Source organism: Eublepharis macularius, chromosome 17, assembly GCF_028583425.1.
Source record: "Eublepharis macularius isolate TG4126 chromosome 17, MPM_Emac_v1.0, whole genome shotgun sequence".
In the NCBI taxonomy this organism is placed as follows: domain Eukaryota; kingdom Metazoa; phylum Chordata; class Lepidosauria; order Squamata; family Eublepharidae; genus Eublepharis; species Eublepharis macularius.
In genome coordinates this window covers 29,522,323-29,539,852 of record NC_072806.1, presented here as the reverse complement: position 1 = coordinate 29,539,852, position 17,530 = coordinate 29,522,323, and the positions used below count along the sequence as shown (strand labels likewise).

Below are 17,530 nucleotides of genomic sequence, written 5' to 3'. Positions count from 1 at the left end.
ACAAGCCAGGAAAGGAAGTGGCTCAGTGGCCGTTTCCTTACCTGACTCCTTTCATATCCATGTAAAGTGACTGGTTCAGGACATACGGAGCATCATCTTCTGTGCAGGCGACATAGTGGAGGAGAATATCTCCCCGCTCCGGGAAAACAACGTTGTATTCCAAGAGGGCAATGTAGGCACTGACCTTCTTGCTGTCTCCATGGGCATCTGCATCCTGGAGACCAAACACAGATTCATTGGCCAGCTAGCCAGACAAATATGCCACATGCTCATGGCTTGGCATCTGTCTCGATCATGTGGCTACCCAGTTTAAACCAATTCATCAGCATGCCAGTCCCACTCATTTCTGAGGTATTCGTGTGCGAGCAGGCTGAGGCTGGGTGCCAACACCTGTGGCAAGTAGGAGGAGAATGTCCCCCAGAGCCCACCCAACAATTTTTCTCAATAATATCATTTTACTAATAAGGAGTTATTACAGCAGCAGTTTAGCAATGAATCTGGCTTTGCGTTGGAAAAGTCTGTTGATCTTTGAAGATAGGCTGGAAGTGGATTCCATGCATCCCCATTTGTCATTAACAACAACAACAACATTCGATTTATATACCGCCCTTCAGGACAACTTAATGCCCACTCAGAGCAGTTTACAAAGTGTGTTCTTATTCTCCTCCCGACAATCACCCTGTGAGGTGGGTGAGGCTGAGAGAGCTCCGAGAAGCTGCCTGTGACTGACCCAAGGTCACCTAGCTGGATTCAGGTGGAGGAGTGGGGAATCAAACCCGGCTCTCCAGATTAGAGTCCCGCGCTCTTAACCACCACACCAAACTAGCGTATGTGTGGGACTGCCTGCAGCTAATTTTACCAAGCAGTGTCTTGCAGTTGCATGATGTAAGGCCTGCCTGTATTGTTTGTACAGAAGAATTTCTGCACTAGATCCATCTGGCCCAGTACTCTGCCTTCAATGTGGCCAGCCAGATACGTCTGGATGCCCACAAACAGGATACAAAGGTGATGGTCATAGCTAAATTTGTCTCCAGCATTTGGCTGTATATATCTATCTAACCTTCCCCCCCCCCAATTAAAGAGCTCCAAAACTCTTTAGTCTGCAGCCTAAACACTAACGCGAGAAAGAGCCTTGAAGACAGCACGGTACACAGGGTCGATGTGCCCCCCATTGGTCATGGCCGCGTGCTGAATTGAACGCAGCCACTTCCGCCGAGCAGAGCCCCGCAGTCGCTCGATGTGATTCTTCTCCACGGATGCCATGAGAAACTCCGCCACGTTATCCAAGACTTCATCTTCACTGCCGGTGAACTCAGAGACGACCAGATCGATGTACATTTGGAAGTCTTTCTGAAATAGCTTTACCACTCCGCTGGGATGCCACTGCGGAATGGGGAGCTGCAGTTTAGCTATACGGGGCAGCAGAAAGCAAAGGTGGGGTCAGGCAGGCAGGCAACTAGTGCGATTTGCTTTTCAAATGTTTTATTTTTTAAAAAAATTCTAAAACGCCTCCTCAATAATCTGTTGAGGCTTCTTTCAAAAGGAAAAAACAACATCAGAACACTCAACATTCACAATGTTTATTTTAAATTACTGTTGGATGACCCAACAGTCTTGGATAACACAGTTCACTCTAATGCTACTTTCTATTTCCACTCTCACATAGTAGCTGCTGCAACAGCCAATGTAATATCAAAATTGGTATCAGCTAGGAAAAAAGATGAAGAGGAGAAAAAAGCATCCGACGCTATCACCAACGAAATCCAGAGATCTCTTAAAGGGGCTAAGAGGCTACCATTACACAATTTTTAAAAATGAGATAATGTTTCAACTGCACTAGCTCCACGGGGGCGCAATCTGTCTGAATAGGCTGCTCCTCGGAATCTATCCAACAAATTAGCAGAGCAAAAATCATTTAACCTAGCCAAGAGAAAAGCCCTCCAATATTTAGGAATGGTCGAGCAATAAAAATAGGATGGAAGAGTAGCAGAAGGCACAATGCCAAAAATAACATAGAACATACTCTTATGAGACCTTGCAGTGGCCAACTGGCGATCTACTAATATAATAACAACATTCGATTTATATACCACTCTTCAGGACACCGTAATGCCCACTCAGAGCGATTTACAAAGTACGTTGTTATTATGCTCACAACAATCATGCTGTGAGTCAAGTCAAGTGGCCTGAGGGCCAGTGGACAGCTGAAATGCAGGAGCGGCCCTAAAATACGGAGTTTAGATTCAAGATTAGATTTCCATTGTGAAACATACCAATCATAAAACAGAAAGGAAAGGAGACCTAGAAAACAAAACCTTCAAGTAAAGGCAAAAAGCCAACTTGGTATGCCACTGATCCAAAAGTCACAATGTATAAACCCCAGGAATATCAAGCAATAAAACTGCCTCATCAGAAAGCACACAAAACTTCAAAATCAAATTAATACATAACTCAGCAGCACATATCTAAAAATAATGCCACCTGTCTAAGAAATAATAGTAAGAGCTAATTTCAACAAAAGCCTTCCAAACCAGTCAGCATTCATCTAACAGACTGAAAAACCAGGAACCTAAATGTTTTCAGAGGACCAAACCCTTAAACTAACCAGCCCCAAAGAATAGGCAAATTAAAACATTTTGGCCTTGCACTGACCAAAAGCTTCAGACCAGGCAGAGGACCCAATGGAAGATGTACACCTCTTCCCTTGTCCATTCTTCACACTTGCATTACCCAAACATTAATAGAAATATGTTTGCAGTTTTTGCAAGTAGGCAGAGGCACCCTCCTTTCCAGAAGCAGACTGGGAAGCAGAAGAAGGGCATCAAACTGGCCCCCTCCCTCCTCTTTCTGCACCAATGTCTGGACATCCTCCCCTGCACTCAGGGGAAAAGAAGCAAGCTCTCACTTCAGCTCCCATGAAAGAGGAGCACAGTACGGCAAGGGCTTCAAGAGTCCCGTTCATTCCTCTAAGGCTTGAAGCAGAGGGACCAAAGCCCTCCCCCCCCCCACCAGCCCAAGGCTCCCACCAGACAAGCAGCACAACACAGGCCAGGCCCGGCTGCTTCCAGCCCGATGCTGAGCTGCTCCCTCCATCCTCCCCCACTTCAGCCATCATTGGACACACTCCACCACTAGTCACTGGGTGTGAGATGCCATTTCATGAGACCACTCCCTCAAACTCAGCAGCCTCCTTGCAGACACATTCCTGATCACCCCAAAATCAAAGCAGGGAGGAAAACAGCCCTGGAGGCAGAAAAGAAGGACCCGAGCAGTCTGGGATGCCCCCAAACCATAACTGTTGCCCTCCTCACTTCAGGCTGCAAATCATATTCATGAAACCACACAGAGGGCATTCCTAAAATGGCGCAATGTGTTTTTAGGTGACCAAAGTAGGGCTTAAGGGACCTGCTGAGCTTCTTCCAGAAGGGCCACCACAAGGAAGAAAACTTTATGACTGTATAACATCGTAAAGTCACTGTTATCTCATTGTGTTGGTTTGTCCTCTGGCGCCGGCCTCTGTCTCCCAGCTCTGGGGCAGCCTGTGCGGGGCTCTCCAGTTTGGACGGAGGCAGGGGTTGTAAATTCTAAACAAAAACGTCTACTCAGAGCATGGCTGTCCTGGATTGAGGGTTTTTTAAAAAAAAAAAAACAACTCAAGCATAATGACATTACAATGTATGCTTGGTTTTAAAACATTTCCCCCCCCATAAAGGACAGTCATGCTCTGAGTAGACATCTTTGTTTAGGATTTATGACCCCGACCCTCTGCCATTCAAACTGGAGAGCTCCACGCAGGCAGCGACCAGAACTGGGAGGCCAAGGCCGGCACTGCAGGGCAAAACAAAAAGCAACGAGATAATGATGCCTTTACTTTATGATGTTATAAGGTCATAAAGTTTTCTTCACAAAAAAAGAGAAGTACCTCATAACAACATAATGATGGTTAATTTGTGTTGTGGTTACATGGATCTCTTTTAGGTTTCTATGCTCTTTGGTTTAAAAGTTCTGTTTTTGGGGTGACTCTGCGCCAACACTGCATGTGTGCCACATTGGGTTTCTTGTGGCTTTCATTTCTCTTTCTCTTTTTTTTTCATATTGCTAACGCCTTAGAGCTGGATGCCTTTGATCATCATAACATCATAACATAATAAAAATATTGGACATACGTGGAAATTAAAAAAGGGTTGGTGGTGATGTGATGGCACCAGTGACACCTACAGTGACATCAACGATGACGTTCACACGTCACCACATAATCCTCTTTATTTCATGGTGGTGTGGACCAAAAAAGACAGCATCCACACCAGAATACCTTATTTTTACTTATCTATTGATTTGTCATTTATAGTCCACCTTTCTCAGTGATAAGGTGGATTACATAGTGTGAGTCACTACAGTCAATTTCAGAAACATTTCAATAAACAATGCAATAGGGAATATAAATGTAAACCTGCAAATATTTAAAATCAGTGGAAATCCAGTACAGAGTTGAAGAAATGCTGAAACACAGCATAAGCGATTCTGTGTGTGTGCGTGTGTGTAGTCAAGTTGCAACCCCAGCAAGGGGCTTTCAAGGCAAGTGAGGAGAGGTGATTTGCCAGTGCCTTCCTCTGCAGTGTCTTCCTTGGTGGTCATCCATCCAATTACTGACCCTGCTCAGATTCTGAGACCTCACAAGATTGGACTATACCATGCTGCCTTCCCTCCCAAGCAATTTGGATGTATTTAACAACATAGAAACTACCCGGTAGGATCATATTTAGAGCAACAGAAAGTACATAGTAGTGAAGTCTAGAGTCCCGGTCTCTTTACTGATACTTCTCTTTGAGACCTCTTCCTTACTGTACAGCCCTCTTATCTGAGTAAAAAGGCCTCTTGAATAATTCAGTTTTGCAGTTTGCAGAAAGCCAGGAGAGTGGGAGCTTTCCTGAACTTTTCATGTAGGTTGTTGGGGGTTTTCCGGGCTGTATTGCCGTGGTCTTGGCATTGTAGTTCCTGACGTTTCGCCAGCAGCTGTGGATGGCATCTTCAGAGGTGTAGCACCAAAAGACAGAGATCTCTCAGACACTGAGAGATCTCTGTCTTTTGGTGCTACACCTCTGAAGATGCCAGCCACAGCTGCTGGCGAAACGTCAGGAACTACAATGCCAAGACCACGGCAATACAGCCCGGAAAACCCCCAACAACCATCGTTCTCTGGCCGTGAAAGCCTTCGACAATACATTTTCATGTAGGCTTCGTATGTGATAGCCAATTTCCAGAATTGAGCCTGTTAAGTATAGGTAGTGACTGCAGAATGGGAGTAATATTCATTCTCTTTCTGGCTCCTGATAATAACCAAGCTGAAGAGTTCTGCACCAACTGGAGTCTCTGGATTAACTCAGAGGGTCGACCTATGTACAGAGCGTTACAGTAGTCAAGTCTTGATGTTACCATGGCATGGATCCAGGTGGCCAGATCAACCGTTTTGAGGTAGGGGGCATCTTCTAGGCTGGACTGAGTTTGTAGAAGGCATTTTTTTCAGCTGCCTTGTCTTGCTTTTCTAGCAGTACCACTGGATCCAGCATCACCCGCAGGCTTTTCACTGGTGGCTTGCTTGCTCATCCTTCCCAGGGAGAGCCGTCTTCAGAGGTTACCCAAAACTGCCTGACCCCCCACATCTGCAGGGTATCCCCACACACCTTTTTATTTTTTCATTCCCCTCATTTTTTTCATTTTCCCATTATTCCTCTAATACCCTTCCCATAGGAGAGTAGTTTTCCTGCCACTGTGACCCGTTCCAAAACTGGGGGCTGCTTCCCTTATCCAGGGGCTTGCAAAAGGGCCTGCCTCTGGAGGCTGATGGATGGAGCTTCTCGTTCTGAGACTTGCTCCATCGACTGAGATTAATGAACGCTCTCAGGGAGTACCCAACATTACTTTCTCTCCAGCCACACTAATGTGAAATGATTCCTTCATGCAGCAGCCTTGCTAAAATTTCTAGAGGTGTATCACCACGATTAAATTAATATTGTTAATCAAGCCTACTCTCAGCGTCTTCATGAAATTCCTGCTCTGATGTAAACCCTGAAGGTCCTCTTCTGGTGGCCGTCATTTCGGCAGGGAGGTCTCCAGAGCAAGGGCGCTATCATTTTCATCAGGGTCTGTATACTTTCCACAAGGACACAGTAATTTTAAGGACTGCTAAGATCTTCGAGCCTAGAGTCAATTCCAGCTTTCATAGTGCTCAGGGGGCCGATCTTCGCTTCTTCTGCCCATGGTCTCTCCATCAGCATGAAAAGGCCTGGTGCACCCTGGACTTGCATAGGGCCCTAAGCACCTGCATACACAGGACTGTCCTTTAAATGAAATTAGATTCTCTGTAGCATTTTATTCCTCCGTAACAGGGAGGATAGTGGTCACAGTATCTTTTAGTGGGTGACTCTGGGAATTAATCAATATTGCATATGAAGTACAGTTGTATGGTGGGTGTGGGACTGCTCCCAAGGACATTTTGGCCCATCCCATCAGCAGTGCAGCTCTGTTAGGGGCATTCGACATCAATGCTTCTCTGTAAGGCGGTGTGATGGATGCCTCCCTTGTCATCGGTCAGGCATTCATGGATCTCCAGGGTCCCTCCTGACATTCCGGGACTCTCTAAGATAAATGCAAAGACCCTGTTAGTCTATTGTGTTCGATAAGCTTAACACAGGCACTTGGCTGATCTCTCCTCAGAGTGTCGCAGCAGGAGCTGTAGCTTCAGGTTGCCAGTCAGCCCTCCCTGGGTAGGCATGCAGCTTCTGGGCATCCCACCAGTCACGGATGCCGTCTGCATTTGAGTGAGAAGAGAACATTGGCCTCACCACCTAACTCCTTAAGCAAGGGATCATCATGACTGCCAGCAAATGGAACGTTGTAGGGTTCTTTGCCATCCGTAGCACAGTGGTTAAGTAGTTCGGCTGCGAATCAGCACTCTACTGGTTCCAATACCACTACTGTCATGAGCTCAGTAGATGGCCTTGGGTAAGCTGCTTCTCTCAGCCCCAACTGCATTGTGGGGATAATAATAACACTAATCTATTCACTGCTCTGGGTAAAGCACTAATTTGTCTAGAAGAGCAGTATATAAGCGCAGTTATCATCATCATCATCATCATCATCATCATTTGACTGGTGCCTCATTCAGTTATTCCCATTGGGCCTCTGATCTACTTTCTGCAAAGAGTTTTCTGCATATAGTTAGGCCTTGACATGTTCAGCTGTTTATGTCACTGGTTTGGAGACATTAATTCAGTTTCTTCCAGATTCCACAAGTTCTTTTATTTGGGGGATTGGTTACCATCGGTGTTCTGCTCTGGAAGTGTTCAAACTGCTGAAGGAGGAAGAAGAGAGTGCCTCCCGCCCTGTGGTCACCCAGGCACCTCCAATGTGAGGAATTACCCATCATTCAAAGATGCTTTCCATACCTCTGAGCAGAAGGAACAATCCTGTCATCTGAGCCCCAGGAGAGCTTATCTCAAACAGAGTAGACAATACTGAGCCTCAAGGACCAATGGTCTGATTTGGTGCATACTTTTGCACACAAGGGGGTGCTCTTCTACAGATTTTCGGAACCTGTCTGTTAAAGTTCCCAAATACGTAATAGTAAGACTGGTACGGCCCTGACTAGGATAGCCCAGGTAAGCCTGATCTCATCAGATCTCAGAAGCTAAGCAGGGTCAGCCTTGGTTAGTAATTGGATGGGAGACTTCCAGCGAAGACCGGGGTTGCAGAGGCAGGCAATGGCAAACCACCTCTGTTAGTCTCTTGCCATGAAAACCCCACCATAAGGCACCTATGACTTGAGGGCACTCTCCACCAACAGCAAGATTAATAGGAAGGATAGAAAAAGGGCAGAAAAATCCCACACTCCCCTTTTATGTGTGTGTGTTTTGGGGGATCATGCACAAAGATGATTTGTCAGAATCTTAAGAATGGAGAGTAAAGTTTTCAGGTATTCTGCATATGAAGTTAACAGGCAACTGATGCAGAACAGATGCAAGTGTGACATCTGCTGTTGAAGGGCCATTTCTCTGGGACCAATGCATGTCATGAGATAATAGGAAAACAAAGCCTTTGAGCAAGACAAAGGTCTCCTGCTGGGGAAAGGGGCTAGAGAGCGGAGGTCATTCCTCTCACCTTTCTCCAGGGCCTCTTGCTCCATTCCTTCCTTGAACGTACTAAGGACAGCATCCACCTCTGTCATGTCCAGGAATCCAGAGCACTCGTTATCCCATTTCTCAAAGAGGGAAGCCAAAAGGAGTTGCTGGCGGACTAAGAAAGCATCATGACGGACCTGAGGAGGAGGTAAGAAGGAACTGAGAATGCATCACCGATTGCTGCGGCTTTTATGGACTGGGCTTCAGCATTGGCAGCAGAAATAAGGCAACACTTTGGTTGTTTAAAAACCTGGAGATGGATGAAAGCAGGCAGCCGCTGTGGGGGAGAGCAGTGGCTCAGCAGAAAACATGACTGCCCAGAAAGAGCACTCCTAGTAGCTGTGATGTTCAAAGAGAAAGAGTGAAAATCAGGGGCGGGGGGAGATTTTGGATTTCTTAAACTTTCAGGTTATCCCTTCCCTCACTTGCAAATGTCAGGAAATCTTTTTAAAGCTGTTTTGTCACTACAGTTCCCAGTGAGAGGTTTTCTATACCATCTGCAAGGATGGTTTTTAGTTTTGGAGATACCGGGATTCCTTCCCTCTCAAAAAGGAAGCCCCCCCCCACCTTTATAATGAGAGAAACAAGACAGCTAGTACAATTAATTGGTGTGCTTCTCCATGATTCTGGCTGGATGTGGTCTCTTCTACTTGTGTTACTGCCCAGTGCTTAGCAGCTAGGGCTGCCAACAACCTGATGAAAAAATGTCCTGCCCCTTTGAAAAAATGAAACCCTGTCCTCAAGTCATAGGTGCCTTATGGTGACCCTTGATGGGGTTTTCATGGCAAGAGACTAACAGAGGTGGTTTGCCATTGCCTGCCTCTGCAGCCCTAGTCTTCATTGGAGGACTCCTATTCAATTACTAACTAAGGCCAACCCTGCTTAGCTTCTGAGATCTGATGAGATCAGGGTCTCCTGGGCTATCCAGCCCAGAGCCCCTTTAACAGACGCTTAATGGGATGTTGTTGATGCTATTTACCTGTCTCTCATGAAAAGCTTCAGATGCCCGTTCCTACATTTTAAGTCTCTGTTAAAATGTAGGAATGGGCAGGGTATTTTTTTCTCAAAGTTCTTGGCAAACTTGTTAGCAGCCTCTCCACTGTTTTTACAGCAGTCCGTTTGCGTGGTTGGCTTTGCGCCTTGGAAGGCACCATAAAAACAGAGAAAGCAGGGCCAAAGCATCCCACCAGTGTTTTTCAGGGAAGTTCCAAGCAAGGAAGGATAGAAGGCTGGGGGGAAAGCCCAAACAGTTGCAGATACACAAGACAGAGAGTCTGTTATATTGCCCCTGTTCGGCCAGGTAAGCAGGGCAAAATCTCCAAGCCAGCAAGCTCCAGATTCCACCTGCAGCCCACAGTGAAGGCTGGGGGCTGTATTCTCTCACAAACACAGAAGAGGCGAAGGAAACCAATCAAAGGGTGTAAGGAAGAAAAAATAACTACTTAAAAATGCAACCTGCATATGCCTATAGAAATTAGACAATATTTGAATCTAGAGCAAACAAAACTAAAATGTGCATAAAATGTGCATGTAAGCAGAATTTTTGTTAGTGTTCTGTCTCTTTAAGATATGCCAAAATGTCTGCAGAATTATGTAAAGGACAAAACCATTCATAACATTGCCAATCACTGTCCCTTAGAGATAACAGATAAAAGGAGCCCACTGAAGCCAAGCTAGAAACATGTTGCTTCCCCTTATGAGTCCCTGACTCTCGTGTATAAGAGAGGATTTGGTACATATATATTTAAAAGTGATGTTTTAAATTCAAAGACTAAGCAGAGCAGTTTGCTTTTAAAACGTTCATCTTATTTTTGAGAGAGAAGCAGCTGGTAAGTTAAATATTCAGTTTGTAGAATGATTCTCCAAAGAGAATAATCTTAACTTGGTTTGTTGTGGCGAATTTTCTGACAGGGATCTCATAAACAGACTCTGGATATTTGTCACTTGGCTTGAGCCTTCAGTGTCTGTAGTGACTCTGGCCATTTCCTCACGTCCTCCTAACGTGGCACAACACTCACGGAATGAGGGCGTCTTCATGGCGCGATTTCTGACGTCATCACACCACAATCCCATTTTTGTGGCGCAATGATGTCAGAAATTGCGCCATGAAGATGCCCTCATTCCATGAGTGTTGCACTACATTAGGACGAGAGGAAACAGCCTTTGTATTTCATTCAAAGATTTCGAGTAGCAACCACATTAAGTGCTGCGTTATTGAACGATTGCATTATTGAACTGAGAAGGGTTATATTAATAAGGTTGGACCCCAAATTTCCACTGGCACAAGAAGGAGGTGAGGCAATCTTGCCTGTTCTGCCTTGAGGTACAATCCCAAGTGTAGATTTACAGGGTGAAACGGGGGCCCTCCTACCCCTACGCTTTAAATAAAATACGGCTATCTTTGGATATTGCAAATGGATTTACTTCCCCAATTGAGTGAAAGATTTTTAGTGCCATTTAAAGAGGCAAAAAGCATGTATTTTTTTACATTGAATTGTACATTGGTCCTCATCAGGGCTTTTTTTCTGGGGAAAGAAGTGGTGGAACTCAGTGGGCAATCTCAACTCCCCTCTGCCTGGAGATCAGGGGGCGGGGCCACCAGCCATGTGACCATTTTCAAGAGGTTCCAGAACTCCGTTCCACCGCGTTCCAGCTGAAAAAAAACCCTGGTCCTCATGAACGTTCTCTCTGTGGTCCATTTAAACTGTTTAATTAACATGTGTAATAAACATAAACATCAGAACACTAAAGTTAGTAAAGTGACAGTTTGAGTACTTGGAAACTCAATGCATTATATATTTTAATCCTTTGACTTAGAAACATAGAGACCTCAAGGGTAATCAAATCTAACCCCCTGCACAATACAGGAAATGTACAGCTACTCCCCCCACTTGTGACCCCTGCTCAATGCTCAGAAGAAGGCACTGGGTGTTTTGTAATAATTTTGCAACTCTTAAAAAGATAGAACACTAACAAAATAGTTATTAGGAGATACGTATGTCTTCAGTTTTTTTAGTTCAAATACTGTTTTAATTGTTGAGGAATTGCTAGGGGGGAAATTTGAGACATGTTTATGCTGATTTTTTTTTTAAGTTCCATCAATTTGTTTTTTTTCTTGCACCTGGGTATTGAGTTTTCTCATCCACTCTGGATTTGTTTCACCTAGTTTCTGTCAACGATGCGCGTAGCATGTTTTAATCAACTGAAAGATAGAAATCCTTTGTCTAAGCAATGAGCAGGCTATAGTTCCCCTGTCTTGGGATGTCCCTCCAGCAAAAGGCCTTTGTATTTACTTTTTCCATCTGACTGATCTTTTCTTTCTCCAACAACACGTAGCCTTTCTTCATAAACTCCACCAATTTCTTCAGGTCTAGCAGAGAAATTTCTTCTTCAATAAACGTCTCCATGAGCTGCACAAACTGTGGCAGGTTGAGGTAATGCTTGTCAAAGGCGCTTGTGGAAGAAGGGGGCCCACGGGACTGAATGTCTATCATGTTCATGCGTAAATCTGAAATGGGGGGGAAAATCAAAGCATGTTGTGTAATGAGCATGGGGGCGTGTTTTAAACCCTGACAAGTGACGAGGAATAGGGGAGGAACAGAATTGTTCGTTTAGTGTTGACAAAGGGAGAATTCTAAGGCGGTACTTGTATTTTCTCCCTTAAAGTAGCTATGGCCAGGGCAATAGAAACATAGAGCTGGAAGGGATCCCAAAGGTCATCCAGTCCAACCACCTGCACACTGCAGGAAATTTACAGCTACCTCTCCCACTCCTCAATGACTGCTACTGTATGCCTAGAGACAGACAAAAAAACCCCTCCAGAATCTCTGGCCAATCTGGCCTGGAGGAAAATTCCTTTCTGATCCCAAAGTGGCAATTGGCATTACCCTGGCCATATAAGAAAGGGTCACAAGAGCCTAGCACCAGCTTATCCCTTCCTGCCCTCCTTCTCCTGATCTGCCTAAATTAATACTGAGTCATAGAATCCACATTGTTGTCAGATGGCCATCTAGCCTCTTCTTAAAAACCTTCAAAGGACAGCTGACCATCTCCAGAGGAAGTCTGTTCCACTGAGGGACCACTCTATGACGAAGTCCTAATGTTTACCCAAAGGCTCTTTGGACCTAATTTTAACCCACTGGTTCTGGTCTGATCCTCTGGAGCAACAGAAAACCACTCCATCCTCTTTGTGACAGCCCTTCAAGTACTTTAAGATGGCTATCATATCACCTCTGAGAGCCAAGCTACAAGTGACGCCTTACACAGGTTGGACACTTGTCAGCTTCCCTCAATTTTTGATGGGAAATGTAGGCGTCCTGGTTTTACAGCTTGGCTCTCCATTACAGCTGCAAGACCAGGATGCCTACATTTCCCATCAAAACTTGAGGTAAGCTGACAAGTGTCCAACCTGTGTCAGGAGTCACTTGTAGCTTGGCTCTCAGTCATCTCCTCTCCAGGCAAAACATACCCGGTTCCTTCAACTTTTCCTCATAGGACTTGGTCTCCAGACCCCTAACCATCTTTGTTGCCCTTCTTTGGACACATTCCAGCTTGTCAACATTGTTAAACTAGAGTGCCCCAAACTGAGCACGGTAGTCCAAGTGAGGTCAGACTAGAGAGAGCAAAGCGATACCATAACTTTATATGATCTGGATGCTATGCTTCTGTTGATACAGCTTAAAATCGCATTTGCCTTTTTAGCTACTGCATTGCACGGCTGACTCATGTCCAGTGTATGATCTAAAACCCCTAGATCCTTTTGACATGTACTCCTGCCAAGACAAGCCTCCCCCGTCCTATAATTATGCCGTCAATTTTTCCTACCTAAATGCAGAACCTTACATTTATCTCTCTTGCAATTCCTTTTATTAGTGTTAATCCAGTTTTCTAGCCTGTCAAGGTCATCTTGAATCTTGATTCTGTCTTCTACTGTATTTGCAACCCCTCCTAATTGAGTAACATCCGTAAATTTAATGAGCATCCCCTCTATTCCTTCATCCAAGTCATTTAGAAAAACGTTGACCAGCACGGGGCCCAGGACAGACCCCTGAGCCACTCCACTTGTTACTCCTCTCCAAGAGGATGAGGAACCATTTACAAGCACTCTTTGGGTTCCATCTATCAATCAGTTAGAAATCCACCTAACAGTAGTACGCCCACATTTTACTAACTTGTCAACAGCAATATAATGTGGAGCCTTATCAAAAGCCTTTCTGAAATCAAGCTGAACTATGTCCACAGCATTCCTCTGATCCAACAAAGTAGTAACTCTCTCAAAAAAGAGAGGTTAGTCTGACATGATTTGTTTTTGTCTTTTCTAAATGCTGAAGAACTGACTGTTTGATGATTTCTTCTAAAACCTTTCCAGGTGTGGCCATCAAGCTTTTGGTAGGACAGTTACCTAGATCCTCCTTTCCCCCTTCTTGAAGATGGGGACAACATTTATCCACTTCTAATCTTCTGGCACCTCACCCGTTCTCCAGGAATTCTCGATTATAGACAGAGGCTCTGCAATGTCCTTTAGTGCCCTAGGGTGCAATTCATCTGGCCCTGAGTACTTGACTTCATTTTAAGAAGCTAGGAATTTATATACCACCCCTATGCCTATCATAGACTGCAAAGCCCTTCCTTCGTCATGTATTCTCTTTTTGCCAGGTTGAGCAGTTTCCCATGTAAGAGAAGACCAAGGGAAAGTAGGAATTGAGTAGTTCTGCCCTCTCTTTGTCACCTGTTAAAATTCCACCTTCTTCTCCCTGGAATGGGTCTACCGCTTCTAGCTCCAATCTTAATCAAAGAACCCTTTTTTTGTTGCGTTTAGCGTCTCTTGCTAGCCTAAGCCCATACTGACCTTTAGGCTTTCGAACATGCTCTCTACAAGCAATGGCAATTTGTTTATATTCATCCTTGATCCTCCTTCCATTTCTTAAATGTCTTTAAATTCTCAGATCTTTAGAACGCTGTTTATGGAGATACCCTGGCTTCTTTAGGTTCCTCCCATTTTTCTTTCTCATTGGAATTGTTTGTGATTGTGCTTTCAATGTTCGCTTCTAAGAAACTCCTACCCATTTTGAACCCCTTCTCCTTGAGTATTTCTGACCCAGAGTGCCCTCTACTTTCACCTCATCAACCAGTTCTTCCCTGTTGGTGAGAATCAGGTCCAAGATAGCAGATCCCCTTGTTTCCTTCACTTTCTGGAAGATGAAGTGGTCAGCAAGCGGTTAGATCTTATATTTTTAGCAGACATATAATGCTGCTGCTCCTCCTTCCTTATTGGTCTATTCCTTTTAAACAAGTTGTAGCCCTCAATCCTAATATTCCAATTGTGAATCTCATCCCACCAAGTTTCAGTACTGCCTGCTAGGCCACAGTCCCCTTCCTCTATTAAGACTTCAAGCTCCTCTTGTTTGTTTCCCATTCTCTGAGTAAAGTCTAGAGACATCAGAATCCTTATGTGCTCCGAGTGCTTCATTTTTGTCCTTACCTGCAAATTAACGGGTCCCTGCATATGTGCTCCTCCCTGCTCATCAGTACTCCTCTTATCTCCAAGATGTAACAGAGAAACATGTATTCCATTGTGAGATTACAATCCCAACACTTTGCAGGCCAGAGTTACTGCATCAAAGTCCCTTCTCTAGAATACCCACAGCTGCCATGATTGTATTCGAAGCTACTAAGCAGAGGTCCCATGAACTTTGACATGTACAAAAAGATAAAAGAGGTGGGTAGAAGAATAGTGGGCAGAAACATGACCATTGTCACTTACACTTTGATGCCCGGGTTTTGACCCACCAAGATTCCTAGTGAAAATCCTCAACCAATTGTTTTCATACCTGACCGAGGCCTTATCTGTTTGGCTGCTTTGTTATCTTGGTGTGGGGGAAATAGTGGAGGAGGGGAAGAATGGGCTTTATCATTCTAAAGAAAGTGTCCAAAGGGGTGGTATGCAACCCAGCAACAGAGCTGCTATATTATGGCAAGGAGGAGCTGGTAGGGCTTCCCATTAATACACAATGCTGTTCTATCCATTAGAGGGTACGGGGGATTTTCCTGCTATGATTGTTTTCATCCACAAAAGTGCAGCTACAAGCCAATCCTGTGCTGCAAATAGTAATGCCAAAAGGACTTCTGTTATGCTTCAAACACAGTTATGACGAGGCCTGAGAATAACTCAGCACAGCACCCCCGACTTGCACATGAAGAAGTCCTTTTAATCACAGAAATGAATTGCAGAAACATTCCTGCAAACGGCTATTGTAAATGGAGCCTTTGGGGTTTATGGTACTCCAATGAAACACTGCACCTGAAAACCTGGAGTTTTCCATGCTCCAGTCTTCCCGGACTTCCTTGCCATAGTCGCTGTACTTGAAGGTCAGGTCGGCGGACTGAAGGTCACCTATTGGGGGGCCACAACACAGACTGCTGATTGGACAAAGCATCTGTCTTGCTACAGCAACTTAAGAATTACAGAACCTGGATGCTGAAGAAAGCTGATGAGTGCCATCACCTGACCACGGCAGTCCGTATATCAGCTGAGGCGCCTTTTCAAATGACTCGCTGGCTTTCACTGGGCCTGAAACGAGAAACCATCCATGAATAGGAATGGACCAAGAATGAGCCACCACTCTCTGTCCAACCCGAGACATAGAAACCACTCACTTGATCTCAATCAATGCAGGTCTTGCTGCACTCTGGAATTTTGGAAGATCTCTTTGGCATCCGCAGCCAAAGCACCCCACCCCCATCCACAGCTGCCCACGGTAGCTCCTGTACTACCTTAATCTAGCTGCCAATCACATAATGAGCTACTTAAATGTACTGTTTGGAAGTTCTAACTACTGGCAGAGGTGCTATTGTCCATTGTGTTGGACATACAATATGCTCATTTTTATGATGTGCCTTTCCTTTTGGCTTCTGTGTGGTTTTAGGAAGGTGGTGAAGGAGATTTGGGTTGGGTTCCAGGAGATTAAAGTTGGGCTTCAAGCTAATCCTGTACCTTTTGGATTCAGCTTTTTTCAGGCTTCCCATTTGAAATGATGAAAATGTCTTCCACTTCTCCTTGGTCTCTCCACACTTTGTTCCCTTTCCCAGATCCAAGACATCTTGTCTGATTTGCCCTTTGATCACTTCCATAAGAGAGAGGCTGGGGGCCAAGCTAGAAGTGATGAATGACACTTGAACGGCAAGTGAACAGGCTCACATGGATTCCTCCCTGTTCACTTGCACTCCACTTGCACTCCGTGATCAAATGGAGTGCAAGTGGAGCGCAAGTGAACAGGGAGGAATCCATGGCCGAATCCACACTACTGTCGTTCTTGCAGCAGTTTTTCGCTTCCGCAGCGCCATTCCTTCATCTGTTCACACGCATCGTCTCTGAAGCCGTCATTAATTCGGCATGGCGTCGCCACAGCCCATTGCACTTTCGCCGCGGGTTATCTTTTGACGAATAACTGCCCTCCGTTGAATTCCGAGCCTCTCTTGACCTGCCTCCCAATTAAGGAGTAATTCTCCGCCTTTGTCCCCACCCCTTTTTTTAAAAAATAAAAGAGTACCGTGTCGATATGGTGACATCTCATCATATTAATCTCATTTTAAAAAGGCGGGCAGACCTCAAATATCAGAGGAACAATTTCATATGTTAATTCGATTTATATATTTGGGGGGGGGCATCCACATGATACTGAAATCATGGCTCATGTTACGCCCCGACACGGACTGTGCCAACGAGTTAGGCACAGATGTTAATTTTCCAAAGACAAAATGAAGCTCTGCTGTGGGATGCTGCTGTAGGTGATCGTGACCGCTCACCCATTCCTGGATGATTTCAACCAGCATGCAGGCTGTGATGTTCCGAGCGCTCATCGTGTCTCGGGTGATTTTTTAAAATATATTATATTAATGGTGTCATTATACCATTGAACCAGGATGCTTACTTGTCGATATAGCGTCAATTTGTCCTTTTTAAAAAAAAAACACGGGGCCGTTCGGGTTTTTCCTGCCCCTTTACCCGTCTTTTTGAAAGGGGATGTGATCAATGGATTGTGCAGGAGAAGCGCTATTCAAAGGGTGATGTGGACAAACAAGTGAAGAACGCGCAATAACAGATGGAGCAATCATTGCACAAGAAAAGCGGGAGCTAAGGTAGTGTGGAATCGGCCCATGTGAGCCTGTTCACTTGCCGTTCAAGTGTCATCCGTCACTTCTAGCTTGGCCCTGAGTCAAGCAGGAAGAAGGCCTGATCAGCCTCCCTTAGCCCACAAGCTAAGCGAGGCAGCATCAATGAGTCCAGTGATGTGAAAAATCCAGAAAGGTTTAGAAGCCCTCTGGTGTGCCCAGCAGCAGTTTTCCCAGCCACA

At 45.0% G+C, this 17,530-nt stretch overlaps 1 protein-coding gene across 1 annotated transcript in view; it reads right to left on the bottom strand.

The window, feature by feature from the left end:
• Positions 1-17,530, bottom strand: part of EFCAB5 (EF-hand calcium binding domain 5) — a 59,059-nt gene that overhangs the window by 13,987 nt on the left and 27,542 nt on the right. The window contains exons 8-13 of the mRNA XM_055001854.1: positions 15,682-15,747; positions 15,478-15,570; positions 11,471-11,685; positions 8,158-8,314; positions 1,120-1,409; positions 42-214 (exon numbers count right to left, since the gene is read on the bottom strand). Of these exons, the coding sequence (XP_054857829.1) occupies positions 42-214; positions 1,120-1,409; positions 8,158-8,314; positions 11,471-11,685; positions 15,478-15,570; positions 15,682-15,747 (994 nt within the window). The remainder of the gene's footprint in view (positions 1-41; positions 215-1,119; positions 1,410-8,157; positions 8,315-11,470; positions 11,686-15,477; positions 15,571-15,681; positions 15,748-17,530) is intronic.